This window comes from Mus caroli, unplaced genomic scaffold, assembly GCF_978045245.1.
Source record: "Mus caroli unplaced genomic scaffold, Mus_caroli_1 scaffold_2, whole genome shotgun sequence".
Taxonomy (NCBI): domain Eukaryota; kingdom Metazoa; phylum Chordata; class Mammalia; order Rodentia; family Muridae; genus Mus; species Mus caroli.
In genome coordinates this window covers 90,425,183-90,445,360 of record NW_028227257.1, presented here as the reverse complement: position 1 = coordinate 90,445,360, position 20,178 = coordinate 90,425,183, and the positions used below count along the sequence as shown (strand labels likewise).

The following is a 20,178-nucleotide window of genomic DNA, read 5'->3' as shown; positions in this document are numbered from 1 at the left end:
AGGAGAATCACATAGTTTTCAAATAGCAAGACATAAATTCTTTACACTAATATAGTGCAGTAGTTGAAAGATTGTGAAAGTTCTTCAAACTCAACACGCTTCAGGGATATCACCAGACAGTAATGGATGCTGGGGCTGCCATTCCTAATAGAATGTTCATAGCACACAACCCCTGTCCTGCAGTAGCCATGACTGCAGGAGGTGTTTTGGTTTTGACTTGTTTTATGTACTGGTTTGTCTATATTTAATTCAGGTTCCATATTAAATGTTAGCCCCATAAAATGAGTTTTGAAGAATTTTTCAGCCTCAATTTTGTAGAAGAGTTTAATAAGTGCTATGAAAGTCTTTCTGTACGATTGTGAGAACTTGAGATTATCAACCTGAATGAGATAACCCAGTACCAAAAGGACATGCCATGGTTATGTATTAACAAGTGGATATTAGCCATAAAATACAGGTACTCTGATACATTCCACAGACTCAAAGAAGGTAAAAAGGGAGGAAGGTAGAAACGAGGAACCTTGAATCTCACTTAGAACAGGGAATAAAATAGTCATAAGAGGAGATGGAGGGAGGAAACTTGGAGAGAGGTGGGGATGGCAGAGTAGGAGGTTCAGATTCAGGTGTGGGGAAGGATAAATAAGATAGCTAGATGGCCATGAAAATGAATGGAAATCTGCAACTGACAGGGGTAAGGAGTTGGGGGCATCTCCAGGATGAGATAGAGACCCTGAATAAGGGAGGCACCAAAGAATCAATGGGGGTGATCTTAGCTGTGACTCACTACATTGGAGATACAGAACCTGAAGAGGCCACCTCCAGAGCCAGACAGGAACCTCAGTGGGGCAATAGAGGCACCAACCCACCCACAATATTTTCAACCCAAATTTTATCCTGTCTACAGGTAATGCAGGCATGAGGGAGAGAGCAGATACTGAGGGAATAACCAACTAATAACCAGCCCAACTCCAGACCTGTCCCGTGGGCAAGCACCAGTGCCTAATGCTATTAATGATACTCTGTTATGCTTGCAGACAAAAGCATGCTGTCCTCTGAGAGGCTCCGCTCAGCAGCTGACTCTCAAGGATACAGGCACCCACAGCCAAGGTGTGGATTGAGCTTGGACACTTATGGAAGAATAGGAAGAAGGATTGTGCAGCCCAAAAGGAATAGAAACTCCACAGGAACACCAACTGAATCAACTAACCTGGACCCCTGGGGTTCTCAGAGTCTGAACCACCAGCCAAAGAACATACATGGGCTGGACCTAGGCCTCTTCACACATATGTAGCTGATGTGTAGCTTGATTTTCATGTGGGTCCTGAACAACTGGCAAGGAGACTATCCCAAAAGCTGTTGCCTGTACATGGGATATGTTCTTCTAGCTGGGCTGCCTTGTCTGGCCTCAGTGGGAGAAGTGCCTAGCCTGAAAGAGACTTGAAGTGTCAGGATTGGAGTATACCCAGTGGGCCCCCACCCACTCAAAGAAGGAGGGGAGGGGAATAGGAGAAGGATTGCAGGGGTGGTGACTGGGAGGGGGCAGTGAGTGAGATATAAAGTGAATAAATAAAATAAATATTAAATATTAAATTAAATATTAAATTAAAATAAATATTAAATTAAAAAAAGATTTTGAGAGAATCAATAAGTGAGGCTTTCTAGGTCAGGGATTTTCTTTCATGATGACCTGCTTCAGTCTCAAATGGGAATCAAATTTAAGCACATGTTCCAACATAAATGAGTTAAAGTCATTACACTAAGTCAAATAGGGCATGAAGAAGGTCTATATGATTCTCAGTAGGAAAATATTTTTTTATAAATTGATTATTTACATTTCAAATTTTATTTCTCTTTCTGGTTTCCACTCCAAAAACCATCTATCTCATAGGCCTTTCCCCTGCTTCTATAAGGATGCTCCCCCACCCACCCACTCCTGCCTCAGTGCCCTAGCACTCCCCTGTGCTAGGGCATCAAGTTTCCACAGGACCAGGGACCTCCCCTCCCATTGATACCAGATAAAGCAAGTTTCTGCTTGTCTTAGTCAGGGTTTCTATTCCTGCACAAACATGACCAAGAAGCAAGTTGGGGAGGAAAGGGTTTATTCGGCTTACACTTCCATATTGTTTTTCATCACCAAAGGAAGTCAGGACTGGAACTCAAACAGGTCAGAAAGCAGTAGCTGATGCAGAAGGCCATGGAGGGATGTTCTTTATTGGCTTGCCTCCCCTGGCTTGCTCAGCCTGCTCTCTTATAGAACCAAGACTACCAGCCCAGAGATGGTCCCACCCACAAGGGGCATTCCCCCCTTGATCACTAATTGAGAAAATGCCTTACAGTTGTATCTCATGGAGGCATTTCCTCAACTGAAGCTCCTTTCTCTGTGATAACTCCAGCTGTGTCAAGTTGACACAAAACTAGCCAGTACACTGCTACATAACCAGCTGGAGCCAGGGATACTCTTTGGTTGGTGGTTTAGTGCCTGGGAGCTCTGAAGATTTGGTCAGTTGATATTGTTGTTCTTCCTATGGGATTGCAAACCCCTTCAACTCCTTCAGTCCTTACCCTAACTCCTCCATTAGGGTCCCTGTGCTCAGTCCGATGGTTGACTGAGAGCATCACCATCTGTGTTGGTCAGGCTCTGGCAGGGCCTCTCAGGGGACAACTATACCAAGCTCCTGTCAGTAAGCACCTCTTGGCATCAGCAACAGTGTCTGGGTTTGGTGTCTGCAGATGTTATGGATCTCGAGGTGGGGCAGTCTCTGCATGGCCTCTCTTTCAGTCTCTGCTCCACTTTTTGTCCTTGAATTTCCTTTAGAGAGGAGAAGTTCTGGGTTAATATTTTTGAGATGTATGGATAAACTTCTGGCCTAACATGTACATAAATCTGAATTCAATCCACAACCCAACAGCATATCTAAAACTAGCCACTGCTAATGATGTTTGTAGGTACCAGTGGGAGTAAGCAAAGGACCTTGGCAAAGATTTCAAAAGAGAAGATTACCAATCCTCTGGGTATTTGCAAAGCAGCTAAAATATGACCAGACTTTCAGGACTGTGCAAATCACTTTAAATATTTCTCTAGCATGAAGAAGAAACAGAAGAATCCAAACAAAGAGTTAGTGTGTCAATGCTTGAAGCATAGCATGAATCAATATGATGAAGATTTGTCAAAGAGAACCTACTCTTAATGTTTGTGTGTTTCCAATGAGAAGGAGTTAAAGAGGAGCTTGAGTTGAGAGATAATAGAAATGCTATTTCCACATTGTTCACAGACTCTTAGGAAGAAGAAAAAAAGTACCTGAATGGATAAGGAGGAAATCTAACCAATTTGATTTTATTCTCTTATACATGCTATAGTAGAATATACTAATGTTTTCTGCTTTGAGTAATTTGCCTTTATTCTGTGTTATTATCTATTATTGTGGTGTAAGTGTGTGTGTGTGTGTGTGTGTGTGTGTGTGTGTCTACACCAATCAATCATAGAAAATTAATAAAGTAAGTAGGAATTAAATCATAGAAATATCAATGTTCCTAATTAGAATATTTTGTTTTGGAATAAATTCTGAAAATGGAACCAAAGCTAAAAAATAAAAATACATAAATTAGAGAATTGTCTAGAAAAATAATAACTCCAGTGTTAGATTATAGAGTCAACTGAACACTATGCTGGGTGTGTCCAGAGGGGAAGAAAGAATAGCTGCAATCAATTCACAGAGGAATCCACAACCAACTACAACCCAGTAGGTGAACACTAAATCTTTTCTCCCCAAATTTAACTTGATTTAGCCAATTTATTCTCACTCAAGAAGAACCTGCAGTAATATGCTTGAAATAAATTTTGTATTTTTCTGTGAAAATGAACTTGAACACAAAAGTGGGAAAACACTATCAGTAATTTTACTTACTGTGGTGCTGCTGAGAATGATGGAAATCACTTCTAAAATGTTGTGGTTTGTGTCTACATCTCACTAAGTACATTAATTCTACATGCTTGTTTGTAATGACTTAAAGTTTGTCTCTTTCTCATGATCTCAACACTGTTGATGTGAAGTTAGGATGTGTGTGACTGATTAGCCACATCACCCCCTCCTACAGAAGCTGTAAGCAGAGTGGGGACACTCTGGGACTAAAGCCAAATTGAAGACCTATTGCTTCTTCACAGTTCCTCTGCTTCACACTTTTAATTGGGCTGAAATTTATGGGAATTTTTAAAACTGGAGTAGGCTGAAAGAATTTTTGGTATGATTTTGGGTAGATATTAGGGAAAGAAATAAAGAAAAAATACCCACAGCTCACTAGCAGCAACTCTAATTCATACTTGGAAAATCTACATCTAGTTCATTTTAAATAATATATTGTACTCTCCTTAATATTTTTCAACTTTGCAATGAAACTATAAGTTCATCTTATTTTGAGTTAATTTTCTGTTAAAAGGAAAGGTGTGGTATCGTATGTGACTCTGTCATTTGTGTCTCATCAACAAGAAAGTTGAGGTAACAACATATCTAGTTTAATTCTAGTTGTTAAATGTGATTAGAGAGGAGAAATTTACCTAGTCCTAAGAATAATTATTCTTATAATCAAAGTGCAACTGTAAGAAAAATTTATTACTGAAATACTGAGGTGTTTTATGGAGTTTTTTTTTACTACTCACATATAAACATTCAGATATGGAGAAAAGAAAAATGGAAGAAGTGGCCATGGAGAACCAGGGATAAAATATGGCTTTCTGAAGGCATTATGCTCAGTAAGCTGTAACACATATGGTTCTTTGGCATTCGTAAAGAAGAAAGTTCTACCCATAGCATATCTCTGTCCCTAGGGGCAGATATTATCATATGATAGAGAAGAATTGTAGATCACAAAGTTTAAGGGCTTTAAGTTTAGCAACATTTGCCTTTATAGTGTGTATTGTCCATTTATTTGTTCAGTAATGAATTTTTATCAAAAATGTCAATGTACACAAGTAGAACTTCAAAATTATTAATATCTTCCCTGGAAAAACATAATGAAATGTCAGGGTCTGGTTAGAAGATAATTTGTAAGTCATCTATGTCATCTACTATAATGATGTTTTGATTTCTTGTAAGATCCTGTCCATGAAAATCCATTAGGAGTAATGCAACCTATCCAATATGATATAACTGCATGGGATGTGTTACTGTCTGCAGAAGTAAGCAGAAGTGCAGCTACGTTCACCTCAGGGACCAGAAGTAATAAGATGATACAGTACTTCAGTGTTTCACGTTAAATATCATCACTGAGACACCCTATGGTTTCTTTTCAGATGACCATATGCACAGAGGCTGTACTAAATTGATGGGAAAAATGAGCAATGTCACAGAATTCATCCTCCTGGGCCTGACCCAAGACCCAGATCTGCAGAAATTCTTATTTATTGTGTGCTTAATAATCTATTTGATCACACTGGCAGGTAACATGCTCATCTCAGTCACCATCTTCATCAGCCCAGCCCTGGCCACTCCCATGTACTTCTTTCTGTCCTACTTGTCCATTGTAGATGGTTTCTACTCCTCTTCCATCACACCCAAAATGATCTATAACCTAATCTCTGAGAAGAGCACCATATCCTTCAATGGCTGCATGACTCAACTTTTTGCTGAGCACTTTTTTGCTGCAGCTGAAATCATCTTGCTGATTTCCATGGCCTATGATCGCTATGTAGCCATCTGCAAGCCCTTGCACTACATGACCATCATGAACCGACATGTATGTATTTTCTTAGTGGTAGCAGCTGGAATTGTGGGGTTTGTTCATGGAACGATACAGACTACATTTATAGCCCAATTACCCTTCTGTGGCCCCAATATCATTAATCACTTTATATGTGATTTAATACCACTGCTAGAGTTGGCCTGCACTGACACTCACACTCTGGGACCCCTGATCGCTGCCAACAGTGGGTCAATGTGTTTACTCATTTTCTCTATGCTGGTTGCTTCCTATGTGGTCATCCTTTGCTCTCTAAGGAATCACAGTGCAGAAGGGCGTCGCAAAGCCCTGTCTACCTGTGCATCTCATGTCACCGTTGTTGTCTTATTCTTTGTACCTTGTTCATACTTGTATGTGAGACCAGTGATCTCCTTCCACATTGACAAAATTGTAAGTGTGTTTTACACCCTAGTGACACCTCTGTTGAATCCTTTGATCTATACCCTCAGAAATGAGGAGGTCAAAAGGGTTATGAAGAAGCTCCTGGTTCAAATCATGTCAAACACTAGTTAAATAAAGCCAGTCATTTGTTATAGGAAGGCAGGAATACCTAGTGGTATTTCATATAGATTTTTTTCTCTAAGTGATTTAAATTAATATAGACAAGTACACTTTGTGCCAGAATTAGCACAGGGATGATATATATTAATGTAGTAGAAACAGTATAATTACACTTATAGAAAATGTATACGACAACATCAAAATGATAAGAGTTTCTATGATATTAAAATTTTATTAATTATTTATACTTAAAATCTTTAAATCCAGTTCCAGTTTTTAATCAAAATAGTTTATTGTGAGCAATGGTCACCCTAGTCTGCTTAGAAAGCATTTCTCCCATCAAATCATATTTAGGGATTTGTTACCCCTACTTCACTTGCTCCTTCTCTGTCTTGCCCTCCCTAGCCTGTAATGATCTTTACTCAGCTCCCAACTTCACTGAGACAAAGACAACAAATGCTGACAAGAATGCAGTGGAAGGGGAACCCCTATTCACCTTGATAGAAGGGTAAACTAATGCAGCACAGTGGGAATCAGTTAGGGTCTTTTTCAAAAAAAAAATAATAAGATAAAGCAATATGACCCAGCTATAACTCTCCTGCTCATTTCCTTAAAGGGCATTGACCTACAACCCAGGTGTCTGTAAGTCTGTGTTAGTTGCTTCTCTCTTCATACTAACTAAGAAATGGAATTTACCAATGTGTATACACTGATAAATGGATAAAGAAAATGTGGTAATATACATGATGGAATTTTATTCCACACAAAATACGAAAATAAATAATTTCCAGGACAGCCAGGACTATACAGAGAAAGCCTATCTTGAAAAACCAGAAAAAAAATAATAATAATTTTCATATAAATTATTGAGTCTAAAAAATATTATATTGAATGAGATAATCCAGATCCAAAGTGGGAAATACTGTATGTTCTTTTCACATGTGGATCTAACTTGGACTTTTACATTTCTAACTTTAAGTAAAAATCCCTATAGAGCCTTGAAAGCAAGAAAAAAAACCAAAATGGTATGAAGAAGGAAGAGGGTTGAAGGGGAAAATAGAAAAACACATTTCATGTGAAAGTTAGGATGCAAATACTATGGGCTAAAATACTTAAGTGGGGATGGGGAAAGGGTGAGGGAAAGGGGAAGTGGTGGGCAGCAGGGAGATAAACAAAAACTAAGGATGTATGAAAACCATATGGAAACCTACAACTATAAAAACTAACTGACTAACTAAAATGATATAAGATGGGTCAAAGCCACTATTGGTTGAAAACTTTCTGCTTAATTTTGTTTTTTGTTTTGTTTGGTTTTAGTTACTTGTTATATTTTTGAGATAATAATACAGTTACCTCATTTCTCCTTCCAAATGCTCCTGTATAATGCTTCTTACTCTCTTTCAAAATCATGGCCTCTTTTGTCAATAATTGTTATATATACATTATATGTATGTCGTGTGTGTGTGTGTGTGTGTGTGTGTGTGTGTGTGTGTGTGATTATAATGTATATAGTCAGAGACAAAACAATGATGGATTTTCTCTGACAGTGTGTCTCCTAATAATGCCCAAAGCTATACTCATAAAGTCCCACAGATATGATTGCCTACACATGAACTGAACAAGGATAACAGCAATAGACATGCTAATGTGGAAGGGGGAAAGGCCCAGAGGACTCAGCCCTACACAAAGAACCACAGGCAACTAAGGAGAACCGAGGTCAGGAGAAACATTCTTCTCCAGGGAAGAGCACACCAATACCAAAAATGGTCATTGCTTAAAAAAATGCATACAAGCAATATAATTTTCAAAAAGTGTTTAATAAGTAGGGTTTAACATGATGTTCTCAGAAGCCATAGTTGAATAAACCAAAATCTATTACAATATCTCTATCAACCTAGGGGAAAACCAAATACTGTTTTTCTGCTAACGGAATACAGCAATACTATTTACCGAAAACATGGTTCTTGGTGACTACATAATATAAATATATGTATATATATACTTTTTTGTAAACTAAATGCCGTTTCAACGTTATAATAATTTTAGAGTTATTGTAATCAATGTGAATATCATGTTTTTTCATATCTGTTCTGAGTCTAGTGTTTGCTTTGTGAACATATGTGTATTGTATATATTATGTATAGTTATACTGTACTGAAATATTAGCTTGTTTGATATGAGAAAAAGTATGTATTGAGTACCTTTTTGCTAGCCTGATTGCTTAATCTTTTTAAAAAGAGGTTTAATTTTTTTTTAATCTTTAAACTGGCCTTTATTAATGGTCACAAATAAAGTTGCAGTTAGAAGGGAAGGACAGGGAGAATCTAGTCTTGAGTGTCTCTGGACTAAGATTTGGTTTTTTTTTGTTTTGTTTTCTCATTAAAATATCTTACTGATGTTTTATGAAAAAAAATACAATGACTCTTAATGATATTCTGCCATACTCATAGATCTGTGCTTCACTCACCCATCATAATAGAAGCCTCTTCCGGCAATAGATGAGAACTAACACAGAGACCCACAACTGGAGAATATATCAAGAATGAGAATCTTGGAACACCCAATCCTAAGTGGGGTGTTTGCATTAAACCTTCCCCCCTCAGGACTCAGGGAGCTATGTCAAAGAGGAGGTAGAAAAATTATAAGAGCCAGAGGGAATGGATGACTCCAAGAAAACGGTATCTTCCAGACACAATAAGACTGATGCACATATGAACTCAAAGAGACTTTGGCAGTACATATAGGCCTTGGATAGGTTCAGGCCATACAGGGTCCCATGCAGAGAAGGTGAAATGAACATAAATTCTCAATCCTAACCAACAAGCTATCTCCTCCTGACATCAGCTTGCAAAGAAAAAGTAGTTTTCTCCAATGGAGTCTAACTGTGTATATTAACCACGTAAGAATAGGGCCTATGATCAGCAGTAAATGACCAATACAAAATTAACTCACTGGTAGTTTTGTAGACTTTATGTCTCACATTGCTTTATTTGGACATTTTTGCCTTACTAAGATTCTGCTTATATGTTATGGTTTCAAAGTTTAAGATTTTTAATGGTTTGTTGGTGTGTGTGTGTGTGTGAGCCTCTGTGTGTATATGCCTCTGTGTGTGTGACCTCTATGTGTGTGTGCCTCTGTGTGTATGTGTTTGTGCCCATGTTCATATGTATGTTTATGATTTTTATTTGCTCTGGTTTATTTTATGCTGATTTGTTTGTTTGTTTGTTTGATCATTTGCCTATTGGAGTTATAAAGAAAGAGAGAACAAAGCCTGTAGAGTTTAGGGAGGAGGTTCTGGTAGGACTTGGGAGAGGAGTAACTGTGATCAGAATATATTGTATAAAATTTTTAAAAGAATAAATCCCAGTGTCATGCAGGATAGGGCACTTTGAACTTTTGTTGAGGGACCTTCAGAATGTCCCAAAATAACATAAACTATTGCCATTCCTCTTGGTGCAAAACAGATCAGATTGCAAGAACCTTTTGTTAAAGGTAGCATACAGTTTGAATGCAGGACATGGGTAAGTCAAGCTGGAATTGACTTAGAAAATGACTAACCTTCACAATGCCAGAAGTTGCTATGGAGGATACTCCATGAGAAAAGTCATCAATGGTCTTATCTTGTTGTAGATTCTAAATCCTTATTCCAACCTCCCAAAGTAAATTATGTCCATTGATTTAATAGTGACAAGACTGTTTTGTATATAGCCAACTGCTTTCTAGTTGCATTTGAGGGCCATTCTCATGCAGAAATGCATATCTGGTTCTGTAAGCCTAGTAAAACACCTGTGGCTGAGTGCCTCAGACCTAATCAAGGCATCTTCATCTCCCCCTCTAAGACCCAAAGAACATTGTGGAAAAGAGAGCAGGAAGAAAAGACAGAGGACATAGGTGAGCTATGAAATACCATCTTGTGCATGTGACATGGCCACTGCAATCTTGAACACACATTAGGTGAGGCTACTGCATCAGACTTACATAAATAAAAACACGAAGTGGAAAGAGACTATTGAGAACTCAGCAGAAGTAAGAGGGTTGTTAGAGGGAGGCTACTGGGCAGTGCATATGATCACACTGCACTGCCTATAAGTCTGATACTGCCAAAAATAAACAAACTAGTATGTGATTTATTTAGACAGTGGAATTTTTAGCCATAAAGAAAGAAAATATGTCATTTTTAAGAAATCGATGCAGCAGAAAATAATCATATTAAGCAAATTAAGAAAGACCACATCTCTCTCATTTGTGAAATCTAGGTATTATGTATATAAAATCATTTGTTTGTGTATGCGTGATATGAGTATAAAACACTCTCTAGAGTAACAAAGAGGAGAGTGGGGGATGATAAATTAAGAATAGGGTTCATGGGGTGAGTATATTCAAAATACACTATATACTCATACATGAATGTCTTTATGGAATCCTGTACTGTCTACAATGAAAATATGTCAATTCAAAATATTGTTAAAACAAAAACTTGAGTTCAGAATTCTCAATGGATTAAATATGAGATGAAATCAAGTGCAAGTGATGGAGCCTGGAGAGGAGGGAGAGCAGTAAATTAATAAAAGTAAGATACAGAGCAGTAGGGAGGCACTCATGAGAAGAAAGCACATGTAAAAATGCCACAGTGCAATCCATTGTTATGCATGTGTGACAATACACAGGTTTTTGTACTATAAGAAGGCATTCTTGGGGAGAAGTGAAAAAAGCACTCAAGATCCTCTCCTCTCTTGGTCCTCTGGAGGAAGGAGGAGACTGGACATAACAGAACAGGGACCAGATTTCCCTCTGGGCTAGGCTTGTGGTTTCTGTGGGGAGGTCAGAAATTTATCTGATACAGAAACTGGAATATCTTCTGTTGCTAGAAATTCCAGTGCTTTCAGACTTTACAACAGGTCAACTTCATATAGAGAACATTTAAAAGAATAGGTGCCATGCTATGATTTCTCATGAATGCCCATCTTGTAAACATACAGGAGTAATATGCTTTTCAGCATTGTCTTCATGTGGATTCCCCAACAACAGGTGCTGGGGCTGTCCCCGAATCTGCTGCCTGCCTGCCTGTGTATCCTGTTCCCCTAACTGGGCTGCTTTGCCTGGCCTCAGTGGGAGAGGATGTGCCTAATCCTGCAGTGACTTAATGTATGTGTTGGGTAGTGATACCTAGAGAAGTGCTCCCCTTCTTAAAGGAGAAGGGGAAGAAAGAATCAGGGAAGATCTACATGAGGGGAATTCTGGAAGGAGAGGGGGTCTGATGTTGGGATGTAAAATGAATAAATAAATAAATTTAATAAAAATTTTAAAAAGAATTAAAAATCAAACTCACTTCTTTTAAAGATCTAATTTTAGTTTCCAAGCAAAACAAAATGAGAAATACAGTTAATACATTCAGTCAACACTAATTGGACTCAATAGTTTGTATTAAACACATATATAACAATAACTGTTGATGATGTCATGAATTTAAAGCAAGAACACATATGGGGTTGTAAAAGGAGGGGATGAAAATGATGGAGGTACAGTATTTTTATGTATGAAATCCTCAAAAAATGTAAAATAAAAATTTCTTTAAAGAGTGAAATGATGTTAAAGGTGATGATCATTATGAAAATCATGTGAAGGAGATACCATATTCAAAATTGCCAATTCCTGCTAATTACAGAGACACTAACTCATGATGTTATTTTTGTGACATAAATTTTAGCTAACTTTTAACTAAAATTGGCTTTAAAGATGTTGAGCTAAAGTTAGGATTAGGTAGAACACAAGTCAAAGTTTCTCTAACATAAAACCTTTCTGCCTTATGAACCGCCACACTTATTCTCCTGAATGTAAGCAAAACAAGCCAATTTCTTACACTTATGTTCCTGTCATTTTTTAATTGAAGAGAATCTTATTAGAGTTTAAAAGAAAAACCCAGGGTAGCAAGCTATAAATGCTGGTAGCTGCTCAAAGAGGGAAGATGAGAAGGAGAAAAAGTGATGCCATTTGGATTAAACCAGAAGGGAAACCAGTCACATGATAGAGAAAGGAGCATTAGAGACAGAGTAAGGAAACCCAGAATACCAGAAAGCACATTTACTCTGCCCATCAGTCAAAAGAAGACAGAAGTAAAGAATTAAAAATAAAGTAATAAGTAATGCTTTTTGAAAACTCAAAGTAGCACGCCACCCTATCAAATGTCATGGAGGCACATAGTGACAGCATTCAGCAAAAAAAAAAAAAAGAGGAGGAAGAGGAGGAAGAGGAGGAGAAGGAGGAGAGGAGGAGGAGGGGGAGGAGGAAGAGGAAGAGAAGGAGGAGAGGGAGGAGGAGGAACAGTTGAAGGGCCAACAGGAAGAGGAGGAGCAGAAGAAGGTGAAAAAAAAGAAAAGAAATCCTTCAGTTGGTGGAAAAGTTTCAAGAGGTGAATCGAAAAACTGTTTTAAGTAGTTTTCCATGAATATAGAATAACTTTGTGGCATAAAAATATTTCAAATATGACTTTTGTCTTTTTATTGCCCAGTATATTTTCCACAAAAATTAAATAAGCCTCATTCTTATGAGTAATGTGTCTACGTGCTTTTATTTTTCTGTTTTATTGATCATTTGTGAATATGAATCTGCATTGCAATGAAGTTGTAAAAAGTAACTCTGTTTGCTTTTTTTTGTCCCTTCAGTAAAGAAAATAGAATAGTGAATGTGAGCATATTCTTCTAACTCCTTTTGAAAACATAGCAACTGCTTTCACATGGACAAAAACCTATCACATATGCACAGGTATACTCTTTACTGATAGTAAATTTATATATATTGGGGCTTCTGTTCCTTTGTTAATTAGTTTGCTCATTTCATTTTTAGTGGTCAAACTTTGTGTTTGGTTTTACTTTGGCCAGAGTCTGAGTGTGTTCTCCATTCTCAAGATTTTCCTGCCTACACTCCCAAGTGCTGGGATTATAGTCATGTGCCACCATCAATAGCAATCCATAAACCTTTAAATACAGTTTGACTCTATACTGTTTTCCAGACCAGTCTTTATTGGTGGATGCAGATCTGATTTCACTTTGTTCATTACTATAGAATAATCCATCATATTGGCTATATGATATTGAAGAATTCTCCTACTTAATTATTTCTCTATTTTATCACCAAAAATATATTGTATTACCAAAATAATTATGGTAAATATACTTGTACGTGTTTCTGTGGCACACTCATGAGAACATTTTCTAAAAATATATTTAAGAAAACTAAGGTTTATTTTATATATTTACTAAATAGACAACATCAAACTACTGCCTGTAGTTGCTTTGTCACCAGCATTATGAGAGGTGGGCCAGTTCTCATCTTTGATAACACTCACACTGTCAAATATCTTAACCTTGAACTGCAGTTGGGCATCTTATGGCAATGTGTGTTTACCACATTTGCACCTATGAACTATTAATACCTTCATCTATTCGTCTCTATATCTATTAGTTGATTAACTTTGCTTGTGTCTTTGTAGATGTGTTCTTTGTTATTTCCCTGTTTTTAGCTATGGAGTAGTCTGCAAATATCTTCTCATGACTGACTTTTAACCTACCTATGACATCTTATCATTCAAAAGCACTTAATGATCTTGTCATTTTCTCTTAATTTAATTAGCATGCACAATATGAGTTTCTACTGCGGCATTTTAAACACACTTTGTTCCTGTGATTCTCCCCTCTCATTCTCCTAATACAGGGGCCTCCCTTCATACCCTTCTACTCCTCAAACTACGTTCTGCGTTCCAGTCACCTTTGTCATATTGCTCTCCCCAACCTTCTTCAACATCTCTTTTGTCCTCTTGTGATCTCCTGTCTAATTTCATAAACTGTAACTATACTTGTCTCTTTATACATACACATAAGTATGCCAAAGACCTATATATGAGATACAGAAGCTTTTTGTCTTTTTTAATCTGGATTATCTTACTTAAAATGAAACATTTTAGTAAAAACAATTGGTCTGTGAATCCATCTGCTTCTGAAATTGCCTCTCACAGAAGACCTATTTATTACTGAGTCAATCTCAAAAACTAATCAAATTCTGGGATATACTTCAACACAAATTAACCTAAAAATCAGCAGACTAGATATATGAAGCTTGAGGACAAAACACTTGCATCCTCCCAACAAGGACATGAGTTCAATCCCCAACACCCCCACCCCACATGTTTCAATATACTTTATACCTAAGGTGGACTGAAATTAGCACAGTAGTTGCCAAGAACTTACAAAAAAGGTAAATTACTGCTTAAGAAATAAGAAAAACAAGAAAGTTTCCTAAAAATTGATGACCAAGGTGGATTGCAGTAATATGAATGTGCTTCCTGTCACTGAATTCTGGAATAAAATTATTTAAAATTGCCTTCTATGGATTTATGTGTATATGCATATGTAAAATATATACAGAACCACACATAAATGGCTTTAGATGATAAATAGTAACAGGGGCCCATGAATGAGGTTGGTGGCAAACAAAAGCACAAAAACAGGCAAAAAAACAATCCAGAAAAAAAATGAGGACTACTGGCCATGGAAATAAAAGCTCTGCTTTGGTTTGCTTTGCTAATCCTGTAATTCAGGAGTATATGTTGATTTTAATCAGCTGTCAAAGTTGGTAACAAAGAAAGAGGGTTCCATGTAAAGTTGCAGTCAGTTCATTATCACCACAGAGGCTAGAGGAAAGAGTATAGTAGAATTTCCTTTGTAGAGTGCTTCTGTCCCCTAACTCCCAAGGTATTTTTACTCAATTACTTGTCTGTGTGGCTTGACTTTCTCAGTGGTACTGATCTATAGCATAGAATCTAAGTGTCAGCATGCTCTGCCAGAGGAGTCGAGAGCAAAAGATGCATGCCCCTCAGACTAACAAGTTCCTTATGTGTCACATAAGTAATTACACTAAAAGAATGTGTCTGTTTCAATGATTTTATTGATTACTACACAATCTTTGGTGCTGGAAATCCTTCCATTTAATCTCTTTAGCCATTTGCTGATTTTTAAAAAAAATTGCAATCTACAATAGCCATCAGGACTCTTCCGTTTCTAAACCAGGTTCAACAATATCACAATCAGCAAACAAGCCCCAGAAGGAACCTTTTAAACTCTTACAATTAATCTCAACCTAAACTGCAACCTAGATGCCTAGGTTGCATCTAGGATGCATTAAGTGCCAGCTGCATTTCTGATGCACTACTAATGATGTTTGTGGGAGTAAGCAAGAGATCTTGACTGCTGCCTTGGCAAAGACTTCCACAGAGACTACTACCGATCCTCTGGGTGTTTGAGAGGCCAAACCATGACCAGATTCTGCAGACTGTGGAAGTCTATTTAAAAGCATTGGTTCTCAACCTCCCTAATGCTGCAGCCCCTTAATACAGTTGCTCATGTTCTAGTGATCCTTCATCATGAAATTATTTTCATTGCTACTTCATAGCTGTGATTTTGCTTCTATTATAAGTCATAATTTAAATATCTATAGTTCAATAGTCTTTGAAAACCCTAAAGAGGTCACAGTCACAGAGAATCCCTGATTTAAAGGTTTATTTAGGATCAACAAAGAAAGGATCAAAAAGATGGGGAATGGTCAGTGAGCAGCAACGGAAGCAAGCATATGTCAACAAGGTGAATATTTGTTTAGAATGCTGCTGTTGATGTTGGTAGGTGTCTAAAGAGACATATAAAGAGGAGCTTGAGTTAAAATGAAAGGACTTCTCTCCGCACAGCGTTCATGGACTCTTAGAAAGCAGAGCATAAGCCAAATATGGAAAGAAAAAACAAGTTGAGTATATTCACTTATTTGTTTTGTATTTAAACACAGTGATATTTTCTGATTTGAATGTTTTTGTTTAGGTTGAACTTGATAATAAAACAGAGAAAGGTAGTAAGAATTGGGTCCTAAAACTATCAAAACATTACTATGAGTTGTTCTATAGCTTACTTTGGGAGCTAATCTCAACTCAAAACTGGAACCAAATGGACATTAATATCTAAATTGGAGAAGTGTCTAGAAAAATAATAAGCCCAGTGTCAGCTTATAGAGTCCAGTGAATGCCATGCTGTATGATCCCAGAGGAAAGAAGCAATAAATTATTCAATCTACAAACAGTGGAATCCACAACCAACTAAACCCAGGTCAGTGTAAACTACATCTTTTCCTCCAAATTTTAAAGCAGATTAACTTGACTTAGACAATTTCTCACTGAAGAGTCCTTGTAGTTGCAATCTAGCTAAAGCTTAATGTTTTTTTATGAAAATAAATAAATGTAACATAACATTATGTTACTATAAAAAATACTTTCTGTAATTCATCCAAACCAGTTAGTATTGGGAGAGAAGACACTTCTAAATAATCTTACAAGTACACTGATTGTAAACAGTTCTGCTTGTAGCCAATTAAAAATATCCCCCTTTTCATAACTTACACAGTCACTTTGAAATTATGATTTGTGAATGAATTAAAGTCATTGAGAATTATTAGCCGCAAACCCCCCACATAGAGGAACCATGAGCAAAACAGATACACTTAGGGACTTAGCCATCCTGAAAACCAAATGTGTTTTCCTCATTTGTATTGGGTAAAGGTCACAATTATGAGCTTTGTAGCCAAAGCTGTTGTAAAAATTATATGGAATGTTTTTTGCAGATAATATAGAAATAGGGGAAATAGGGTAGAGAAAGATTAAAAATCCCAGTATTGATACCACTGGGAAAGCCACATATAGTACATTTAAAAGAACACATTACTGCATATCTTCAAATTTTCTAGCACTTGGCAATGAAAACTGTAAATTCATCTTATTTTGACTGAAGTTATCCCCCAAAGGAAAAAGCTTATTTTATTAGCTAGCCATCTCATTTATGCCTTGTCAATAATAAATTTAGAGTAACTTCAGTCTCTAGATTTTTAATTGGTAAATGTTAGTGCAAAGCACGGTTTGGCTTAACAGTGAGCATATTATTAGACATGATAGAAGTTTAACTTCAAACACACTTTCTAAGGACCCTAAGGAGACTTTGTACCACTTACATGTACAGTTTCAAAGATACAGATGAAGGAACATGAAAAAATGGGTATGAATTGGGCATGAAACCTGTAGCTATAAAATGAAATGGAGTATGCTAAAAGAGGTGTAATAAAGGTGGATCCTTGACATTCAGAAGGAAAAAAGTCAGTTTGTAGCTGTGGCTGTATTAGGTGCTGGTCATTCATTTGATAGCGAGGGATAATATACCACAGAGTATAAGTACTTTTGATTTAAAAGGATTTATTTCATTAGTATGGTATATACAGATGAATTTCATAGAATATTGGTATTTGTGCATCCATACTTCAAAATAATTGTGATGTTGATTACATTTACCCTACATAAAACCAATGAAATAAGCCAAGTCAGAGACTGGTTAGAATTTAAAAGTTACCTGTGTAATCAATAATGACAGCTTAATTTTTTTCCTCCTCTTCCTCCTGCTCTTCCTCCTCCTCCTCTTCCTCCTGCTTTTCCTCCTTCTCTTCTTCCTCTTCCTCCTCCTCCTCTTGCTCCCTCTCTTCCTCCTCCACTTCTTCCTCTTCCTCCTTTTCCTCCTTTTCCTATTTGAAAATAGATTCTTCTCTCAGTCAATTCATCCCTACCAGGTTTCCTTCCCTTCAATCCTCCTGCCTCCTTACAACCTCCCTTCTCTCCAAGTTCTACTTCCCTTCTGTTTCTTCTTAAAAATATCTAACCTCCAAGTGATGACACCTAAGTAGGACAAAACAAGATGCAATAAGGCAAGGTGAAAGCCCTCATAGAGGGACTGGACATTGCAACCCACTAAGAGAAAAAGAGTTCTTGCAGTATATGTAAGGTCCTGTCACTATTCCATTAAAACCCATTAGGAATTATCCAACCTATCAAATCTGATTTCATAGCTGCATGGGATGTGATACTGTCTGCAGAGGTGAGAAGAAATGCAGCTACATAGACCTCGAGGACTAGAAGTAATAATATGATACAGTACTTCAGTGTTTCATTTTTAATATCATCACTGAGACACCCTATGGTTTCTTTTCAGATGACCATATGCACAGAGACTGTACTAAATTGATGGGGAAAAAATGGGCAGTGTCACAGAATTCATCCTCCTGGGCCTGACCCAAGACCCAGATCTGCAGAAATTCTTATTCGTTGTGTGCTTAATAATCTATTTGATCACACTGGCAGGTAACATGCTCATCTCAGTCACCATCTTCATCAGCCCAGCCCTGGCCACTCCCATGTACTTCTTTCTGTCCTACTTGTCCATCATAGATGGTTTCTACTCTTCTTCCATAGCACCCAAAATGATCTATGACCTAATCTCTGAGAAGAGCACCATATCCTTCAATGGCTGCATGACTCAGCTTTTTGCTGAGCACTTTTTTGCTGCTGATGAAATCATCTTGTTGATTGCCATGGCCTATGATCGCTATGTAGCCATCTGCAAGCCCTTGCACTACATGACCATCATGAACCGACCTCTGTGTGTATTCCTGGTGGGGGCTGCTGTAATCTTAGGATTCATCCATGGAGGGATACAGATTTTGTTTATGGCCCAGTTACCATTCTGTGGCCCAAATATCATTGATCACTTTATGTGTGATTTAATACCACTCCTGGAGTTGGCCTGCACTGACACTCACACTCTGGGGCCTCTGATTGCTGCTAATAGTGGGTCACTGTGTTTGCTTACTTTCTCTATGCTGGTTGTTTCCTATGTGGTCATCCTTCACTCCCTGAGGAATTACAGTGCAGAAGGGCGTCGCAAAGCCCTGTCTACCTGTGCCTCTCATGTCACCGTTGTTGTCTTATTCTTTGTACCTTGTTCATACCTGTACCTAAGGCCCATGACCTCCTTCCCCACTGACAAAGCTGTAACTGTGTTTTGCACCCTAGTGACACCTATGCTGAACCCTCTGATCTATACCCTCAGAAATGAGGAGGTCAAAAGGGTTATGAAGAAGCTCTGGGGTCGAATGAGGAAAGCGGGTGATATGTAAACCTGGTGATTTGTATCTTTATAAACAATGTCTAATGCTGTTTCATGGACATTTGTTCTCCTTTTGAAATGAGTAAAATTTAAGATAGTCAATTTTCTTATGGGCACAATCACTGTATTTATTGGTGATGTGCAGTCTCTTAATAGATGTAAACAAAATCTGTAAGCAAACCAGTGTAGCAAATTTTCCACTCCATTAAAATTTATCATCCATTGTGTTGAGATTCTTTAACTCATTTCTCTTCTTTGTAAAATAAATAACAAGTAGTTCTAAGCATGGCCAGCCCCTCTACTTAGAAATCATTGCTCCTTCATAAGTGTATCTTTATACCAATTGTCTAACTTTACCTACTCTTCCTCTTACTAACCTACCTAGCCTCTGTGACCTCAGCTTCTGAGATTCTACTCTCAGCTTCAATGAGATCAAAATGCTTTGACTTCTACATACGAGTGAGGACATGCAGTATTTGCCCTGTTGGTCTACCTGCCTCCCGTCATTGCCACATATGCTAGGATTCCATTCATATCAAGGTTGAATAATATTCCAATGTAAATATAAACTACATTTCCTAATTAGAGTTATATATAAGTGAATTGTACTGACACATTATGACAGGTCGGAGCAGCCTGAAGAGGTCACAATAAATCTCCGTATTCCCATAATGCTTAATGTCTTTAAGATGCGAAAAATAAGTAAATACCACTAAATTCAATTTAAACTGTGTTCATTACTTACCAATGCGCTCAGAAAATGCATTTTTTAATATTTTTGTTAGGCAGATATCTATGAGGGTAAAGTTTCAAAGGCTCAAACAATTATTTTATTTAATGTGATATAGTGAAAATCATGCAACATATTCTGATCATATTCACCATGCACTCTGATCCACTCCAACCTCCTGATGCCCCTAACTTCATG

General features: G+C 37.5%; 1 protein-coding gene and 1 pseudogene across 1 annotated transcript; both read left to right on the top strand.

Annotated features, from left to right (window-relative positions):
- The first annotated feature begins 5,319 nt into the window (after positions 1 to 5,319).
- Positions 5,320 to 6,242, top strand: LOC110289787 (olfactory receptor 4C45-like; annotated as a pseudogene).
- A 12,097-nt stretch (positions 6,243 to 18,339) lies between these two features.
- Positions 18,340 to 19,260, top strand: LOC110289837 (olfactory receptor 4C45-like). Its single transcript, XM_021156235.2, has one exon. The coding sequence runs from the start codon at positions 18,340 to 18,342 to the stop codon at positions 19,258 to 19,260; it is 921 nt and encodes a 306-aa protein (XP_021011894.2).
- Positions 19,261 to 20,178: the final 918 nt, after the last annotated feature.

Coding starts and splice junctions, on each gene's coding strand:
- LOC110289837 (XM_021156235.2), top strand. CDS start 18,340: ATGGGCAGTGTCACAGAATTCATCCTCCTGGGCCTGACCCAAGACCCA.